General features: G+C 39.0%; 2 protein-coding genes across 6 annotated transcripts in view; one reads left to right on the plus strand and one right to left on the minus strand.

Moving 5' to 3' along the window:
• aoc1 (amine oxidase copper containing 1) overlaps window positions 1–20,867 on the minus strand; it is a 51,637-nt gene that overhangs the window by 13,499 nt on the left and 17,271 nt on the right. For 3 of the 5 annotated variants that reach the window (XM_062021535.1, XM_062021536.1, XM_062021537.1), the window contains exons 3-5: window positions 13,677–13,880; window positions 3,361–3,428; window positions 1,064–2,599 (exon numbers count right to left, since the gene is read on the minus strand). In XM_062021535.1, coding sequence (XP_061877519.1) covers window positions 1,064–2,597 — 1,534 coding nt within the window. In that variant the 5' untranslated portion in view covers window positions 2,598–2,599; window positions 3,361–3,428; window positions 13,677–13,880. The remainder of the gene's footprint in view (window positions 1–1,063; window positions 2,600–3,360; window positions 3,429–13,676; window positions 13,881–20,867) is intronic. The other 2 variants (XM_062021534.1, XM_062021533.1) reach the window with 1 other exon arrangement.
• Window positions 9,422–20,867, plus strand: part of sspo (SCO-spondin) — a 343,053-nt gene continuing 331,607 nt past the window's right edge. Inside the window, exons 1-2 of the mRNA XM_062021522.1 lie at window positions 9,422–9,467; window positions 12,315–12,398. Coding sequence (XP_061877506.1) covers window positions 12,331–12,398 — 68 coding nt within the window. The 5' untranslated portion in view covers window positions 9,422–9,467; window positions 12,315–12,330. The remainder of the gene's footprint in view (window positions 9,468–12,314; window positions 12,399–20,867) is intronic.

Raw genomic sequence — 20,867 nt, forward strand, 5'->3', positions numbered from 1 at the left:
GGCCCTGACACTACCCATATTAAAATTAGCAAGTTTGGCGTCAGATGAAAAACTCTTCTCTGCCTTCAATCGTCACCATCTTTCAAAGGCATCCGCGATACAAATCCTTGTTTTGTTCCTGGCTTTGTCATGAATAACTTGAGAATTTTTAACGACGCCTTTTAGATTTACTAAGGTCTGACATGTTTAGTAACTTTACCAGTGGCAGTAGCCGGACGAAGAGGGCAGTGCGTAACTGACAACCTGGATGTGACACGCTCACGCACTTTCTAATTGGTCAAACGGTAGAGGGCGGGGCATCAAAATGAAAACAATAAGATTTCGGGGCTGTAAATCTAATTTTCAAATGAGCATATCCTGGCTGACCTGTTATCAGTTATAGAAGTATTGGAAAAGAACATGATTTATTATTGCCCTTTTGACATATCAGGGCCATTTCATGATGACTCACAAGAAATTATTACATATGGCATTTAGAAAAATAGTTCAATTACAATATTACTAAAATTATTTTTTTAAAAGTGTCGCTAAACTTATTTCCAAAAGTATTTCAAAATGTATTTGAAAACTCATTCATAAAATTATTACGACAGTTATTTCTATTTCTGTTTTTTCCTGTGAGAATAAAAATAACCTGAATTATTCAAGAGAATAACCAATTATTGCAGATGTTTTCAAAGTTGTCATCCATATTGTAAAAATAGAAAGATAGTTGAAATATTAAATACTAATAACGCTAATATTAATACAATTATAAACTACAACACAAAGCTGAAAAGAAGGCTATTTTCTTTTGTTGAATAAATATGCAATTTTCTTAACTTGTGTTCTTTTTTGTTTGCAAAATGAAAAGTATATTGGGCGTGTTCCAAAAAGGTATTTGCCATGTTTTGAAAGTCAAATGTGTTCATTAAAAATAACACTATTTATACCTTGTTTTACAACATAAACATCATGTATGTAGTAGAATATCAACGTTTGCACATTCTTGCTCTGCTGGTGTGATTTTGCTTCTAAGCTGAATGAAATGTGAACAATATCTGGTAAGATTGCTTCTTCTTACCAGCAACATCCAGGTCCACTTTGTAGTGGATGAGGTGCGTGTGCAGGTTCCCCAAGACGTAGTCGTACACTTTGTTGCCGTACTGAAGTCCTTCTGGGGTGAAGAAGGTGGCGTGGATATAACCTGTCGCGCTGACCTTGACCTCCATGACCCCATTTTGGTAGAAGATGAAGTCCCAGATGTAATCGTAGTTGTAAACTGTGGACGTTGTCCGTAAGACTAACACTGTGCTGTCCAGCCCTCCGTAGAACGTATAACCTCCCCTTAAATTGTCGTCAAAGTGTCTTCTCAAAGGCAAAGCTGTGGTGGTCTCAAAGACACAAAGAGCATTTTTGAATAGCACTGGTTTGTTGGAGTCGTAGAAGTGATGAAGGTCAACAAAGGTTGATATTTCTGGACAGTCAATTCCAGGCGCCAGTTCAAAAGCTAAGGTTCCCATCGCCCAACCGGCGTCTATGTACTTAGTTTGCATTGCAGCTGGAGTGTGACCAGAATAGAAAGCAATAGCTTCTTGCAGGCTGACCTCGTAGGCGATCCTTTCTCCATTGAAACGGAGATCGAACACCTGAAGTCCTGCTGAGGAACGAACACCGTAAGCAAACGACCAGCCGGCGTATTCAACAAAGTTGCCATCAATGTGATAGCGGTGCCCCTGAGGCTCCACCACTTTTGGTCCTTGGGTGTTGGTGCTGCTTGGACTACGTGGAGTGAAGGTGGAGTAGAGGTCTTCATCATCATGAGGAGGAAGCGTAACCTTCTCGACAGCTCCTGATTCGTACTTCTCAACCAACTCTTCCACACTGTCAAAGTACTTGCTGTTGTACCAAACCTTCTCTACCATCCAAAGGTTTGGATCCAGGTCTTTATGGTTGACCAGGAACTCAAAACCGATGGGGTGGATGTAATGTCCTTCTATGTACTTGACCATCATGATCCAGCTTCTTCTCTCACCTGAAGACAGTCCTCTAGGGGCGATGTCCACAAACATCAAGCAGTGTTCAGAACAGTTGATTTTGAACATGAACCCTCCTGTGGTCTCAAATAGAATCTTGTGGGCTTTAATTGCGATCTTCTCAACCATGACTCCAAGGTGCTGACTTTCTACAGCCGTCACTGGCCTGGACTCAAACCTGATTGGTCGATCACCTTTGAACCTCTTGACCTCGTGAGATTTAGGAGACGGCAGAGGACTTACGATAAACTCTGTGATGTTCGGTCTGGTTTGGTTCCCAAACTGGACAACGACACGAGCTTGTCGTGGAGGTTTGGCATGACCACGATCTAAAGCTCTCAAGGCTTCATGCTTCTTAGGAACATGAAGCTCCATCATGAGAATGCTGTTCTTCTTTAGAGACATGTTGTCCACATCGGTGAGTCCCAGGTGTGGAATGGCATGCAGGTACTCTCGCACGGCCTTCATCTCACGGACTGACAGGTCAGCAAACATGGGAGCGCCGTGATGAGCCCACTCTCTGGTTCTGGAAGCTTTACTGCCAGCCAAGCTCGCCACAAGCAGTAGACACAGAAGCCTCATTGCTAGAAGGCAATTATAGAGACAAAAACATTACCTGAACAAAAAAATACAAAAAACATATACTGTATATCAACCTAGACTTTTACCACAAAGAAAAATAACTCCAGTGCTGTTATTTTTCTGGAATCTCAAGGAAACTACAACTGGACAACACATCAGGGGCATCCAGTTTTTGCATGAGAACCGACGACAAAAATCAATTATTTGGCAGCCATTTTGATATTTGTAATTTTATATCACCCATTTAAAGTAGGGTTGTCAAGCATTTAAATATTTTATTATTATAAGCATATGGCTATGGTTTGAGTTTATTTAGAACATGCATACAATTACAACATGTTCGAAAAGCAGTAGGAAGAAGCTGAGCTTCTTTAATCCTACTCTTTTTCGATTACATAGCAATTGGTAACACTTTTGTTCACTTCCTGTTCTCAATTATTCCCAATGTACTCCATAAATAGCATTAATAAATAAACCAATTAACAGTGATAAACAAGAGATTACTGTAGTTGACTATTCTAAGAACCCCTACTTAGTATCAACATGTGTTTTTAAGTTATGTGAGGCCTTTTTTTTTCTTTTGTTGTTATTTTGTCTTAATTGTAATTTTAGAATGTGCTGATTTGTAATTAAAAAAGGAATCAAGAAATTTATAATGGATGTGGAAAGAACTGTACACATTTAAAAAACAAAAACAGTACATCATGCAGCAATTAAAGGTAAATGTCAATTACTACTATAAAAATATTAGAATGTATTTTACCTGCAGTTTGTTGTCGTGTTTCAAGCACGTCGCTGCATTGTCTTCAGTCAACAGCAGCAAAAAGTGTTCTTTGAAAACAAACAATTCAATATTCATTATCGGTTAACCTTTTTTTCCCCTCTTTTAGAGATTGTGTCTGATTGGTTAAGAGCGTGTTGTAAACGATCAAGAGTTAACCATTAGCATTGACTGATCATTCAGTACACAGAACGGGTTCATTGTTAAAAGTTATTAGGGCTGATAAAGTCATAATTCATGCAAATTGATAGAGACTTACAGGAGCCTGCTTGGTAATAAAAACAATGTTTTGTTTGTTGTAAAGGTATTCAAAAACTCATGAAAAATGTATTTACATGCACTACATTTAAACATGTTTCATTAAGTGCTTTGAATGTCTGACAGCTCAATGACGTTTATATAAAAAACATTGTTTCAAACATATCCAGCGTTTCTGTTGTCTGCGTGAAGAATGGAACAACAAAAATCACTAAAAGTAGACTCGTGCAGACAGAAGAGCAACATTTTTTTTCCAGTCATTGTAGTAACAGGACTGAAAGTAACAGGAGTAAGTTTTTAGCATATAATTGGCAAAATATATCAAATATAACCACATTACAGTTATGCTAATGACATGTTGATACTAAAAACATTAGTGATTTATCCAAAAAAGTGTATTAAAAAACCCCCAACAACAATAACGAGTACAGTAGAGTAGATTTGAACCTCCAATCATAGTGTAAATACGATGAAATATACATCAAAATAAATGAGTGAACAAACTTTGCAACTTCCTGTGGCCCATGTTTTGGAGGGGTTAAAAAGGTATTATGGTAACATGACAGAGTGACTGACAACACCCCTAGAGTGTACATTTAAACTAAATGTATGTTTTTTTATTTATTTATAAAATGCAATTAAAGTATAGGTGTGACAAGGCACAACGTTAACATGTTAAAAAAAACAAAATTGGTAAAGGATTTAAATTATTATATTTCATAATAAAGTTTAATTTTAGGAATCAGGCTAAGGTAACAACTGTCATTTTTTCAGTGTTCAAGATAATTTGAATTAATCTTTTACATTAACAAATATGCAATCAGATCAATGTACAGGACACTTTGCTGAGTAAAATTTTTATTTTATCCTGCATTTAGAAATTTTATTTCCAGGCTGTGATTGGGTGAAATATTACATTTTCTTGTAATACTCTCAGTTAATGGTTAACTTGTTTAACAGTTATTGTTTAAAGGTTACTTATATTGCATGCACATTTAATTAGGTGAAGGTTTAACGTCTCAACAATTTCCTTCAGTTTCCATTACTTACTGTGGAAAATAGTTTTCAATGAACAAATTAGACGTCAAAGTATCTTGTTTGGACTAAAGAAGTTCCTCAGTACGGAATACTTAATACAACTAGTCAGACATACTAGGAAAACTGCAGTACTCACATCTATTGTGTGGCAAAGTTATAATTTGTACTTCATTATTGTGAATACAAAATTTGAAATTTGTATGAATGCTAAACTAGAGTCTGACCTGATCTTTCCCCTAAATAGATCCATCAAGAACAGTAATAAAATACTCTTATCAACGTCTCTATAAGCTGCTTAATCATTTATAAACACTCTGTGTATTAAATGTATTAAGTAGTTGACAAACTGCAAAATAATGTTTTATATTTAACACCCAGACCTTCTTGTAATTAAAAGTAAAATGATGGTTGATATCTTACAGACCAATATAACACATTTCTAATGTGTCTTTTAAAAAAAATACTAATTCATGTCAAATATGTGTCATATAACATTGTTTATAGTAAATGCATTTCTTATTTGAAAACAATGTTTGTTTTATACCACAAGTGTACTTTGAATTGGATAAAGAACATAAATTACTGCAACTCTAAATAATTGAAAATTATGAGTGTCAAATAGTGACAAATACTTCACTTCAGATAATTTTAAGGCTAAAAGTTCATAGTGTTAATTTGCCAAATTATTTTCAATGATTTTCAGAGAAGTAACATAGTAACAGTATATAGTAACTGTATATCAGGGGTGTCAAACGGCGAACAGGTTTAATCCGGCCCGCAAATTGAGTTTACTAAGTATAAAAATGAGCTGCAATTTTTTAATGAAAGAAACTGCTGTTCTAAATCTGTCCACTGGATGTCACAATAGCAATTCTAGTGTAACTCACGTCACTCATCACTCTGTTTAAGATGACATGTCAGCTGACTTTAAGCGCCCTGTGGATTGGCTGCCGCTACTCCACTCAGCGCAGGTGCAAACAATCAACTGCTCCTGTGGCAGCTGGCGGCAGACTAATGCTGTTGCGACACACAATACCTTCTTTAATTGTAAATTACCCACTTACCCGAAACGGTAAGATGCAAAGACTTATGTCAACATGACCATAATTTTTGGAGTTGTTCCGTGCAGCGCTCGCAATTGGTTGACGGCACAATGTGCACACTGAAGTCCATTGTAAACATTTATTTCTACATTTGTTGTTTGTTCCATTGTATTTTATGCTTAAATCTAGCATGTTCACATTGGTTAAGTTTGTAGTTATGTTACCTTTAATTCGGCTGTGATGGTGTCATTTTGACAATTGTTTTGATTATAATAGTAATATTTGAATGACGATGGTGTTGTGGATTTCACTAATGTGGCGGTTTGAGGACACACTTGATTGCTTTTCCAAACACATCTTTAATGGTGAACTGCCAACATTAGAATGTTGAACAGGAAGTACTTAATGTTTAATGGGACAAAGTCTAAGTTCATTGTGTTCTCCATGGTGTTTTTGAAACGAAACCAATTTTTTTCTCAGAATTTTCTACTAACTTGAAGGTTTTGACAAGAGGATTAGTTGTAATATGTACATTTTAAGAAGGTGCTTGTTCTATTTTTGGCCAAAGTAAAACAAAAACAAAATTTTGAAGTTATTTTTAAATTATTATGCCTTTATTTTATTAGTCCGCCCCACGTGGGAATAGATTTTCCTCCATGTGGCCCCTGAGCTAAAATTACTTTGACACCCTTGCTGTATATTGAAGAGTTGAATAATATATATCTCCTCTCTAAACTACCAGCTTATCATGGTACAGGAGTTTGAATGTCCCAAAGACCCTAGGATCCAAGTTGTCGGGGGCATCAATGCCCCTGGTAGGGTCTGCTAGGACAACAGGTCCTAGGTGAGGTACCAAACAAAGAGGAGCTTAAAAGATCCCATCTTAAAGTCTTGGAAGAGACACAAACATGTCCAATGGGGCCACCCTCTGGAGCCAGGCCTGGAGGTACAGTAGGGCTTAATGGTGAACGCCTAGTGGCCGGGCTGGCACCCATGGGGTGGGCATAGTATTGAGGCAACAAATGTCGCCCTCCAATGGGCTCACCACTCATTGGAGGGGCCAAACGGGAGTTGGATGTCAACCGAAGCAGGGACTTTAGCTGTTGAATGCATGGCTGGAGAAGTTAGCTCTTGGGACGCGGAATGTCACCTCTATAAAAGGGATTAAGTCCAAGCTGGTGTCCGAGGTAGAGAAGTTCCAGCTAGACATAGTTAGACTCACCTTGATGCCATCAAGGGCCGTGGAACCAGGAGAGAGGTTGAACTCTCTTGCACTCTGGTGTTACAAGCAGTGAGATGTGGCGGGCATGGTTGGCAATACTTGTTGCCCTACAGCACAGTCTGTACCTTGGAGTTCAAACCAGTAGCTGAGAGGGTAGTTTCCTACAGCCTCCAAGTGAGGGGACAGGACCTGACTGTTGTTAGAGCCTGTGCGCCAAAAAGCATTTCAGAGAATCTGTACTTTCTAAATTCCCTAGAGAGAATAATAATGAGTGCTCCTTCGAGTAATCCCCTTGTTCTGCTGGGATAACTCAATGCTCACATTGGCACTGATAGTGAGTACGCTGTGCCTCTGGAATGGCGGACCGGGGGGCTGGTTCCCATTTTTTTTGGGATCACATTCCTCAAACTCCCTTGTAAGGTCTGGTTAGGTGTACTGCAAGAAGGGTCCACCAGATAGTCGAACCTCAAATTTAGGAGAATCAGTGCGGTTTTCATCCTGATCATGGAACTATGGACCAGCTCTATACTCTCAGCAGGGTCCTTGAGGGTGCTTGGGAATTTTCCCAACATGTCTTTTGTGGACTTGGAGAAACCATTCGACCGTGTCTCGAGGGAATTCCTGTGGGGAGTGCTCCAGTAATGTGACATATCGGACCACCAAAATGGTACGCTCCCTTTATGATCCGTGTCGAAAATTGTTATACGCTTATTTTTTTATTTGATTTTGTGCGTGGCATAGATTTGCCGTGCGCAGAGGACGCTTGAGCAGTGCGCAATTGCACAGGCGCGCACCTTAGAGGGAACGTTGGTCAAGAGAGAGCTGAGCCAGAAGTAAAAGCTTTTTGTGGTTGATCAAGATCACAGTTACAAGTTGCCGAAATTAGTTTCCACTGTAGGGTGGCGGGGCTATCCATTAGACATAGGGTAAGGTCATTCGGAAAAAGCTTGGGAGTAAAGTGGAGGTTGCTCCACATTGAGGAGCCAAATGAGGACGTTCTGGCATCTGGTCAGGATGACCCTGGACGTTGCCTTGGGGAGGGATTCAGGGCACATCCGACTGGTAGGAGGCCAATGGGAAGACCTAGGACACATTATGGAGACTATAGCTGTGTCCCAATTCAGGGTCTGCATCCTTCGGAAGACCCGGCCCACGCAGCCTCAGAAGGCTGGACCTTCGGAGGCACCTCCTAAGGATGCATCACCCGTTGTTAAATGGGACAGTCTAGCCTGTGGAGGATACTTAGATTTGAAAGTGTATTCGCTGCCGCTGCTTGTATTTGCCGCCATCGTCAAAAAGATCCGGGTTGAACAAAGGCACGCACAGTATCTTGGGATATGGGAGGCCACGAAGGATAGTCGCGGTGCATCCTCCGAATACAGGAAAAAGGAGGGCGCATTCGTCGGCTGCATTTGGAGGAGCCTTCGAATTTGAATGAATTGGGACAGCCTTCGCGCAGCGTTGTGACGTAAGCGGCCTTCAAATTCGCCCTTCGAAGGATGCAGACCCTGAATTGGGACACAGCTTAAGTCTACCTTCTGCCCTGGGAACGTCTTGAGAGGAGCTGGAGATGGAAGTCTGAGTTTTTCTACTTAGGCTGCTCCCCCCACGACCCGACCCCGGACAAGCAGAAGATGATGGATGGAGGGATTTGAATTAATTGACACAAATAATTACAATAGTTAATTGGATTTAAAAAACAAAAAAACATTAATGGTAAAAAATTAATAACTTTTGGAAATAAGCTAGCTTGTTGGTCACCAAATCTCCTATTGGTTAAATGGCAGTACAGTACAGTATATAGAGCATTTAGTACATTATAAACAGTGCCATCTAGTGGAAGAGTAGCATCTTCCAACAACATTGCCGGTATGTATTGTTTATAATTGTTAATAATATGGTTTATGATGGATGAACGAGGACTCCAAACAAAGTGACCATGACTTTAGTGACCCAGCAGTCAATTCTATCTTTCTTCCATCCTTCAAGTTCATCACTGTGACAACAGTATCTTTTTTGCTCTGGTCCTCCAAAATAAGGTGTAGCATGGTGACAGCTGTGTTTGGGCCTAGGTCAAGAAGTCACACAGAAAATTGGAGAAGCTTTGGCTCCCCACGCCTGCTGAGCAAGCTCCATTCAATAAAACGCCCCCTCACCCTTCCCGAAATGCTCCTCTTTACAGGATTAGTCTTAGACAAACATCTCTTTATTCTGACCTCCCCCCGACCACCACCACCTGCACTGTTGGATTCTGGGACGTCACAGGACGCGTCCATCAAAGAGTCGACGACCAATTCCTCGTCGTCCAGCTGGGACGTTCGATTGCGACCCAATAGGAGCTGTCTCAGATGCTTCTGTACTTCCTAAGTCAACCCCCATTTAAAAGACAAGTTTTACTCCCTCAATAAATAGTTCAAGCATCTTTTTACTGCAGGTTGCATAACCATAATTTGGAGAAGAAAATATTCATAACTGTGACTTACTGAAATACTTTTTATGGGAACACAATTCTTTCAAGCATTGTGAAGGTAAGCACTCTTTTTTTTCATTACAACAGCAAGAAGTTTCATTAAAGTGAGATTATTAAACTTTTAGCGGCTACAATGTGAAAAATAATTTATGATGATATTACTGAACAGTTAATATCTAATACAGGGGTGCCCAAACTTTATCCAATGAAAATTTTAAAATCAACCATTTTAATATTATTTGTAAAAAAAAAAAAGAGAAACAAATTAATTCCTACAAAACACATTGATAATAAATACTGTCGTAAAATAGTTGTTTAACAAAGTGTTCTGCACATTGATCTGCTTACATATTTCATACAATGTAAAAAATAAATAATTACAGAAAATACTGCATAAATAACATTTGTTGTTCATCCCCCGCTTCCAAAAATTACATTTTACAAGAAAATATAACTTTAAATCATCCAGAAATGTTATATTTTTTACACATTTGTGTTATCCCAACTCCACTTTAACTTTATTTTCTTAAAAATTCAAATAAAATGTACACTATAGTGGTGTTGTCACAAAGTCCTGTTACACTACTAACACGGTGATTCCCCAAAATGTTTTGATCATGTACCACCTCAGAAAACACTTGACTCTCCAAGTACTACCATAACGACCAACATTAAAATACTGTGGTAGGCCTAAGTATTCATGAAAAACAAGGCAGAGGTTTTTATTAACAAGTACATTTGATATTTTTGGCCACTGTAACATTATGCACAGTTTGAACAGTAACACTGTGTTTGAATATTTAATTAAGGTATTCTTTGGCGTACGACGAGATGGAACCTGCGTACCACTGATCCAACACATGTGAAAAATGTGTAATACTCAAGTCACATGATCCACAGGACGTTGCATCATTGATGTCCTCTGCTGGAGATGGAAAGAACAAAAGTACTTCCATGTATAATCCATCAAATTCCGGCTATTACTGGGGGTTCAAATCTCAACACATTATTTTTATGTACATTATTTTCTAAGTTATATATTGATTTTTAAAATAAATAGTTATGTTGCTGTACTGTAATGTGCTCAGTGTCAAAATGCTATTACCATAAATATCCATCCATCCATTTTCTACCGCTTGTCCCTCTCGGGATCATGTGGGGGAGCTGGAGCCTATCCCAGCTGCATACGGGCGGGAGGCGGGGTACACCCTGGACATGTCGCCACCTCATCACAGGGCCAACACAGATAGACAGAAACATTCACACTCAATATCATGGGGTTATATTTAATTATATGCTTAAAATAAACTCATTCCTATTACTTTCAGTACTATTACTCAACTCAGTCATCTTAAGCTTAGAAGCCTTGAACAAAAATGAAATACATTGGAATAAAGATGGATGAAAACACATTTTAAGTAGTTTAATATGAGTATTATCAGATTTTTTTAATGGAAAAAATACATTAATGCACATTTATTTTGAGAGAGTTCCAACAACAAATGGAAACAATTGAAATGATCTACCAATATATTGTTTTTAATTTAGAAAAAATAACCTCTCTTATACTGTATCGTATGTGACAAAGGGCCGGATTTACAAAAAGTTTGCGTGTACTAAAACACGCACACACCTAACAGCACACACAAAGCTGATCTACTAAACATGTGCAAAGTAGATTAAGGCGTGTAATCCATTTTGCGTCTCTTCTTCATTAATGTGCAAAATATATGCTGATCCTCAAATCGGCCACAATACTGAGAAATCTGAAAAAGATGCAAATATAATTATTTAACACGCGCAATGTGATTTATCAACATTCATCACAGTTTTGCGAGCTCTATTTTGGATTTTATTTAGCATGTTTCAGAAGGACGTGCAAAGTGAGAGTTCCAAACACGGCTGCAGGATCAGTGCTCGCGCTGCACAGACAGACAATGGACAGACGAGAATCCTCCATCCTAATTTGGTGTGTAAACATTTTGGACGGTCAGAAATAAAGAAAACATACCGTCTATTCAGCAACGTTATTGTATAATTGTATAGCTGCGAGATGATTTAAGGACTTATTAAAATGATTTCAATATATGCGTTTTGGTGCCATTTAATATTATTTTAATGTTTGTTTATTTCGCATATAATATATATTATTAGAATATTTCTTATGGAAAAAAACAAACAATTCTTTAAAGTATGCATTTTTTTGCATCTTAAGCAGAGTAAGTGCAGCCTCTCTTCAATGAGCGCAACTTCAGCGGTAGAAAAAAATGGTTTTAACGTAGATGCATTGTACGATTGCTTCTAAAATGCCCGTAAAAAGTGGTAGTATCTCCTGCATGTATGAAAACATAGCAAAACACCACAGGGAGGGGGCATGATAACATGGATGTGAAGTAACAGAGTATCTCTGTGGTGATGTCTTGTATAGTACACACATTATCCTCACTTAAAAAAGGCAGTATGCGCCACTTTAAAATTGTACACGCAGAGTTAGTAGATTGCAAACAACACGCCCACTGATAGTACACACAATTTTTTAGATTGCACACGCTGTTTACCACGTAGTCTTTGGATCTTGGTAAATCAGGCCCAAAGTGTACTATTTCTATTATTATTATTATTATTACTAGATCAGCTAGGATTATGTGGTCCTAGGAACAAGTAATTCGATTTTGTGGATGATCAGCATGATCGTGTGGATTCAAGTTTTTTTTTTTTTTTTAAGGATTATTTACTACTGAGAAATAGGACTGAGCAGAGGTCAGCGCTTTCCAAGTGTTTTTCCAGTTTGTATAACAATTTTTTGTGATACATATATATATATATATATTTTTTTTTTTACCCCATTTTTGCATTGGTAATTAGCTGGTATTTATGGATTATTGTTTTTCCTCCCCCACAAAAGTCATCTGAGCCCAAACATGCACAGCTGGATGATGGAGGCTCTGCTGCTGACCCTGCTTGGACTGCAAGAAGTGACGGGAAAAGGGTGAGCGGAATTCATATTTACTTTTTTTTCCAAGAACAAGCTGAAAGGAAAAACACCAGAACTGGTAAACAAACAAACAAAAAATTATCAAATTACATGCAAACGTTTATTTCACTCCAGTTTAGGACGACATAATTGACTTGATGTGAATTGTAAATTTGGTTTGGTTTCTTTACAACACACACTAAAGTACTTTACATGTTTACGTGCACATATGTCAGAAAAGGAGTATGAATAGGCATAGTTTATGAAAACAAAAGGAGTAGGAAGAAGCAGAGTTTATGAAAACAAATTGATTAAATAGATGAAATTAAAATGTTGAAATGGATAATTTATATAATTCCTAATTAAAATAATGTATACAGCTTTCATGTGTATAATGCTAATAGTGTTGCTATTATATAAACTATATGATTAAAATCAAATAATTAATATGATTTAATACAATTAAAGGCCTACTGAAATTATTTTTTTTTATGTAAACGAGAATAGCAGATCCATTCTATGTGTCATACTTGATCATTTCGCGATATTGCCATATTTTTGCTGAAAGGATTTAGTAGAGAAAATCGACGATAAAGTTCGCAACTTTTGCTCGCTGATAAAAAAAAGCCTTGCCTGTACCGGAAGTAGCGTGACGTCACAGGAGCTAGGATTCCTCACAATTCCACATTGTTCACAATGGAGCGAGGGAGATTCGGACCGAGAAAGTGATGATTACCCCATTAATTTGAGCGAGTAAGAAAGATTCGTAGATGAGGAACGTTACAGTGAAGGACTTGAGAGGCAGTGATGGACGTATCTTTTTTCGCTCTGACCGTAACTTAGGTACAAGCTGGCTCATTGGATTCCACACTCTCTCCTTTTTCTATTTTGGATCACAGATTTGTATTTTAAACCACCTCGGATACTATACCCTCTTGAAAATGAGAGTTAAGAACGCAAAATGGACATTCAGTGCCTTTTATCTCCACGACAATACATCGGCGAAATGCTTTAGCTACGAGCTAACGTGATAGCATCTTGCTTTAACTCCATATAGAAACAAAAGAAATAAACCCCTGACTGGAAGGATAGATAGAAAATCAACAATACTATTAAACCGTGGACATGTAAATACACGGTTAATGCTTTCCAGGCTGGCGAAGGTTAACAATGCTGTGCTAACGACGCCATTGAAGCTAACTTAGCAACCGGACCGCACAAAGCTATGCTAAAAACATTAGCTCGCCACCTACGCCAGCCAGCCCTCATTTGCTCATCAACACCCGTGCTCACCTGCGTTCCAGCGATGGGCAGAAGGACGAAGGACTTCACCCGATGCGTTTGGCGGCCCGGAGACGTAGGAAGTCAAGGTGAGGTCGGCGGCTAGCGCGGCTAGCGCGGCTAGCGCAGCTAGTGCTCCAACAAAGTCCTCCTGGTTGTGTTGCTGTAGTCCGCTGCTAATACACCGATCCCACCTACTACTGTCTTCTTTGCAGCCTTCATTGTTCATTAAAAAAATTGCAAAAGATGTTCAGAATACTGTGGAATTATGAAATGAAAACAGAGCTTTTTGTATAGGATTCTACGGGGTACCATAACTTCCGTTACTCTGACTTCGTCACGCGCATACGTCATCATACCGCGACGTTTCAGCCGGATATTTCCCGGGAAATTTTAAATGTCACTTTAAAAGTTAACCCGGCCGTATTGGCATGTGTTGCAATGTTAAGATTTCATCATTGATATATAAACTATCAGACTGCGTGGTCGGGATCTTTCTGTGTGGAGTTTGCATGTTCTCCCCGTGACTGCGAGGGTTCCCTCCGGGTACTCCGGCTTCCTCCCACCTCCAAAGACATGCACCTGGGGATAGGTTGATTGGCAACACTAAATTGGCCCTAGTGTGTGAATGTGAGTGTGAATGTTGTCTGTCTATCTGTGTTGGCCCTGCGATGAGGTCGCGACTTGTCCAGTGTGTACCCCGCCTTCCGTCCGATTGTAGCTGAGATAGGCTCCAGCACTCCCCGCGACCTCGAAAGGGATAAGTGGTAGAAAATGGATGGATGGATATTTTCATAGTTGGGGCAGTAAAACTTGTTTATAACCTTCTAAAGGTTTTTTTTTACATTATGAGAGTTGACATGTGAGAACACCCACCTTTACACTCCTTCAATCCACTATGGTAACCAAACAGTGCCCACAATACTGAACAGAGCTCTGATTATTGATATTTTTAGTTAATTTATAATTTTTTTATACTTAAAAATGCTTAAGTTTGTCAACAAAACATGTTTAAAAATGTCAACCAAAAAATCTTAGAGAGAGTGATTCCGAAGCGCGATGTGACGATGGATGACTGTTTTATTATTTTATGAATTATTATTTTCAAGGCCACTGTAAGCCCCTACAAAAAATACTTTGCTCTGCATTACAGCACCATCACAAATTAGTATTTTGTGTTGTGTTTGTATTGTACTGTACAATGGAAGTGCTAAAATTGGTTGCTCTAGAGTCAATAAATTAAATTAGGATTTTTGGTTAGGATTTATTTTGGTAATTGTTGCATCCTAATATTCTTGACTTTGCGGGAGCTTTTTCCACAAAGTTGCAACGTTGTAAGGGTGTTTTATTTTCAATAACAAGACAACAGTTTGTGATTTGACGGATTCAGTGCTTGAAATTACGACACTTTGTAACGTGTGGTCACATAAGTCATGTACAGTAGTTGTATTTCACAACCTTTACATTTTATTTATCATACATTCACGTTGGGAGTTGTTCCTCCATTTTATCATCAGGGCATAGTTTCATCATAGTGAGTCATTTGGTAAAGCAGACATTCTCAGTCCATCCAGGTTCCACCAGCTTTTGTGATTGTCGCGGCCTAAAATTCCTCATTTTGCAGTCGCATTTTCAAAAGTTGCGCTGTTTTTAGGGCTTATTTTTTTCATGAACATCACATCAGCTTATGATTCGATGAGTTTGTAATCAGTATTTCAAGTGTTTTTGTAACCCTAACCCCACAAAGCATGAGATTTCCACAAATCTAATAAAATACAGTGCGTCTGGCCTCATCCCTCACTCAAAACTTGCGTGAAGAATACGCTACCAACCTGATAAGACCGAAAGAGAAAAAGACGATACAGATCTGAGATCTACGATCTAAGATCTGCTCACAGATGTTGCCTGGTGGTTGTTTATGCACACTGCAGCTAGTGCTGGATAGTCCGACTCCCTAATGTTTCAGTCACATGCAGAATTCTCACAGGTAGGAAGCAAAAATAGAACCTTACCTTCTGTATGATTTATTTTTTATCTTAAATCAGTGCTGTACAGTGCTACAAGTTTTTTCTCACTTGTAGCACCTGCAATACTAAATCAAAAAAATAAGTAGTACAGAACATTTTTTTAGCACAGAAAAAATTTAGAAGCAATAAGAAATGTCTTCAATATCACAATTTCATTATTGACACTCAAACAATGTACACATGTGCACTCATACATATAAACACAATGCCATCATAAGGCCTACTGTAACGCTCAATTAAACACAGAACATCACTAAACTGCGCTCTTTCTATCGCGAACACGAGTGTAGGGCTGGGCGATATGGATCCAAACTCATATACATATATATTTTGACCCATAAACTAACCCATAAATAGAAATATCCGTTGACAAAACTACAAACCCCAAAACCAGTGAAGTTGGGACGTTGTGTAAATCGTAAATAAAAACAAAATACAATGATTTGCAAATCCTTTTCAACCTATATTCAATTGAATAGACTGCAAAGACAATATACTTAACATACAAACTAGAAAACGTTATTTTTTGCAAATATTAGCTCATTTGGAATTTGATGCTTGCAACATGTTTCAAAAAAGCTGGCACAAGTGGCAAAAAAGACTGAGAAAGTTGAGGAATGCTCATCAAACACTTATTTGGAACATCCCACAGGTGAACAGGCTAATTGGGAACAGGTGGGTGCCATGATTGGGTATAAAAGCAGCTTCCATGAAATGCTCAGTCATTTACAAACAAAGATTGGGCGAGGGTCACCTCTTTGGGAACAAATGCGTGAGCAAATTGTAGTAAAAAGTTTAAGAACAACATTTCTCAACGAGCTATTGCAAGGAATTCAGGGATTTCCCCATCTACGGTCCGTAATATCATCAAAAGGTTTAGAGAATCTGGAGAAATCACTGCATGTAACATTGAATGCCCGTGACCTTGGCTCCCTCAGGCGGTACTGCATCAAAAACCGACATCAATGTGTAAAGGATAACGCCACATGGGCTCAGGAACACTTCAGAAAACCACTGTCAGTAACTACAGTTCGTCGCTACATCTGTAAGTGCAAGGTAAAACTCTACAATGCAAAGCGAAAGCCATTTATCAACAACACCCAGAAACGCTGCTGGTTTCGCTGGGCCCGCGCTCATCTAAGATGGACTGATGCAGAGTGGAAAAGTGTCTGACGAGTCCACATTTCAAATTGTTTTTGGAAACTGTGGACGTTGTGTCCTCCGGAACAAAGAGGAAAAGAACCATCCGGATTGTTATAGGCGCAAAGTTCAAAAGCCAGTATCTGTGATGGTATGGGGGTGTATTAGTGCCCAAGGCATGGGTAACTTACACATCTGTGAGGGCACCAATAATGCTGAAAGGTACATACAGGTTTTAGAGCAACCTATGTTGCCATCCAAGCAACGTTATCATGGACGCCACTGCTTATTTCAGCAAGACAATGCCAAGACACGTGTTACAACAGTGCGGCTTCATAGTAAAAGAGTGCGGGTACTAGAATGGCCTGCCTGTAGTCCAGACCTGTCTCCCATTGAAAATGTGTGGCGCATTATGAAGCGTAAAATACCACAATGGAGAACCCCGGACTGTTGAACAACTTAAGCTGTACATCAAGCAAGAATGGGAAAGAATACCACCTGAAAAGCTTAAAAATTTGGTCTCCTCAGTTCCCGAACGTTTACTGAGTGTTGTTAAAAGGAAAGGCCATGTAACACAGTGGTAAAAATGTCCTTTCGCCAACTTTTTTGCAATGTGTTGCTGCCATTAAATTCTAAGTTAATGATTATTTGCAAAAAAAAAATAAATAAATTTCTCAGTTCGAACATTAAATATCTTGTCTTTGCAGTATATTCAATTGAATATAAGTTGAAAAAGATTTGCAAATCATTGTATTTTGTTTTTATTTACGAATTACACAACGTGCCAAATTCACTGATTTTGGGTTTTGTATATACAGTATCTCCACCAATCCTTGGTTTAACATTTTCGGGACGGATAGGGATCCCGAATACACAGAAACAGGTACCAACAAGTAAGAAAAGTATGTTTTGCATTTTAAGATCCCAACTTAAGAGGTGTTTTGAGATAATAAAAAAAGAAAATGCCTTCAAAATAATATAACAAAAGTCAATCTCTAATCTTCTTTAAAAAACAATTAGCTATGCTCAATTCTTCAGCTAACAAAAACACAGAAAAACAAAATGTGAAATAAAGTGCCCTGGTTTCAGAGGACAAGTTTAAACATCAGCAGCAACATGAACATAATTAACCTTTAACAATGGTGTTTTTATAGGTTAACATTATTATAGGACATACATACAACGATTTTAGCCAGGAACACCAAACTGCCAACTGCTTCATGATGCTGGGTGACAGGCTGTGTTCTGAAGATTACTTTAAATAAATCATTAATTATGGTTACTTGTTACTTCACCAAAAAGTAATTTATAAATGGTTGATTTATATAGGCTAGTAAGGTAAAGTTTTTTACCTGACAAGTTTCGGCAACCTTGTCCCAGGTGTGGGATAGTTGGTAGGCTCCTTTGTCCCTGTTGACAGTCTTTGGGGCCCGCTTCCTGATTTCAACCGCCTCTTTGATCCACCGATGGAAGTTGCTGCTTTCCATTCTAATGACCTTTGCTGCCTCCCAGTTCATTAGATGGTTTTCCTTCTTGCAGTGGTGTGAAATGGCTGATTTTAGATTTTCCTGCGTTGCTTTCATTCTCGTTGCATGGGTGAGCGTTCCAGATGTTTCCTTTTCACATTCTTTCTGGTGTTCCTTTTTTGTGTGCTGACATGTCGACCTGTCTCTCCTATGTATTAGAGATGTCCGATAATGGCTTTTTTGCCGATATCCGATATTCCGATATTGTCCAACTCTTAATTACCGATTCCGATATCAACCGATACTGATATATACAGTCGTGGAATTAACACATTATTATGCCTAATTTTGTTGTGATGCCCCACTGAATGCATTAAACAATGTAACAAGGTTTTCCAAAATAAATCAACTCAAGTTATGGAAAAAAATGCCAACATGGCACTGCCATATTTATTATTGAAGTCACAAAGTGCATTATTTTTATTAACATGCCTCAAAACAGCAGCTTGGAATTTGGGACAAGCTCTCTCTGAGAGAGCATGAGGAGGTTGAGGTGGGGGGATAGCGGGGGGTGTATATTGTAGCGTCCCGGAAGAGTTAGTGCTGCAAGGGGTTCTGGGTATTTGTTCTATTGTGTTTATGTTGTGTTACGGTGCGGATGTTCTCCCGAAATGTGTTTGTCATTCTTGTTTGGTGTGGGTTCACAGTGTGGCGCATATTTGTAACAGTGTTAAAGTTGTTTATACGGACACCCTCAGTGTGACCTGTATGGCTGTTGAACAAGTCTGCCTTGCATTCACTTGTGTGTGTGAAAAGCTGTAGATATTACGTGACTGGGCCGGCACGCAAAGGTTTTACTTCTCCCTACGTCCGTGTACACAGTGACGTTTTAAAAAGTCATACATTTTACTTTTTGAAACAGAAACCGATAATTTTGAAACCGATACCGATAATTTCCGATATTACATTTTAAAGCATTTATCGGCCGATAATATCGGCAGTCCGATATTATCGGACATCTCTACTATGTATGTTTTATTGCATGTTAGGCAAGGGATCTCATACATCACATCACACTTTTTCTCAGGGGGGGATCTGATCCTTAGGGTGTACTAGGATGTGGCGAAGTTTGATGTGCGGCTTCACTGGTGTGCTGATGCGGTGTTTCCTCATCGCTCGCTGTATGCGTTCTGTGACGCCCCTGACGTATGGGAGGGTGACCATGCCCAGGTTCTCAGGCCTAGAACCTTTCTTCTTTTTTCCCTCCTTGTTGTTCCTGTGGACCTCTCGTTTGCCTCTGTTTATGGCAAAGTTTGGGTAGTTACAGGCTGATGTCCATACATCCATATATTGATCCGTGTGTGTGGGTTTTCTGTATGTTGTTATCTTGATGCTTCCATCGTAAATGTGGTGGATTTTCATGTCCAGGAATGCGATGGATCTGTGCTATTCCTCCTCACGAGTGAACTTTATGTTTCCCGTCTCGTCTATGGTGTTTAAGTGGTCTGTGAGTCTTTGTGTGTGGCCGGTCTCAATCTTCTCCAGGATGTCGTCCACATAGCACCTACAGAGGGACAGTCTACATCTTTCGGGAGCGGTGGCTATGGCTTTGGCCTCCAAGTCCTCCATGAAGAAACCACTCATGATGGCTGAGAGGGGGTCCCCCATGGCAAAACCCTCCTTCTGTCTGTATATGGTCCCTCTGAACAGGAAATATGTAGACTTGGCTACGAAGGATAACAACTGGACTGTCTTCAACTGTTAGGTTTGTTCGTTTGCGGAGTGTTGAGTCTGCTTGCAGGCGGTTCTGTACTATGTTTATTTTGACGTCCACTGGTGTTTTTGTGAATAGGGAGACTACGTCGTGGGATATGAGTATCTCGTCTGATTCTACTTTTACAGTGCTTAATTATTGTGCCAGCTGCTTTGAGTTTTTGCAGTGTTGCTTTGTCTGGCCTAGGAGAGGTTTTATTATCTCGACTAGGGCTTTCGAAAGGTTGTATGTGACTGAGCCTATACTGTCAACAATTGGGCGGTGTGGAACGTCTTCTTTATGTATTTTAGGGGTGCCGTATATTCATATATATGTATATTCATATACAAACCCCGTTTCCATATGAGTTGGGAAATTGTGTGAGATGTAAATATAAACGGAATACAATGATTTGCAAATCCTTTTCAACCCATATTCAATTGAATGCACTACAAAGACAAGATATTTGATGTTCAAACTCATAAACTTAATTTTTTTTTTGCAAATAATAATTAACTTAGAATTTCATGGCTGCAACACGTGCCAAAGTAGTTGGGAAAGGGCATGTTCACCACTGTGTTACATGGCCTTTCCTTTTAACAACACTCAGTAAACGTTTGGGAACTGAGGAGATACATTTTTTAAGCTTTTCAGGTGGAATTCTTTCCCATTCTTGCTTGATGTACAGCTTAAGTTGTTCAACAGTCCGGGGGTCTCCGTTGTGGTATTTTAGGCTTCATAATGCGCCACACATTTTCAATGGGAGACAGGTCTGGACTACAGGCAGGCCAGTCTAGTACTCTTTTACTATGAAGCC

The sequence above is a fragment of the Entelurus aequoreus genome, linkage group LG15 (assembly GCF_033978785.1).
Source record: "Entelurus aequoreus isolate RoL-2023_Sb linkage group LG15, RoL_Eaeq_v1.1, whole genome shotgun sequence".
Taxonomy (NCBI): domain Eukaryota; kingdom Metazoa; phylum Chordata; class Actinopteri; order Syngnathiformes; family Syngnathidae; genus Entelurus; species Entelurus aequoreus.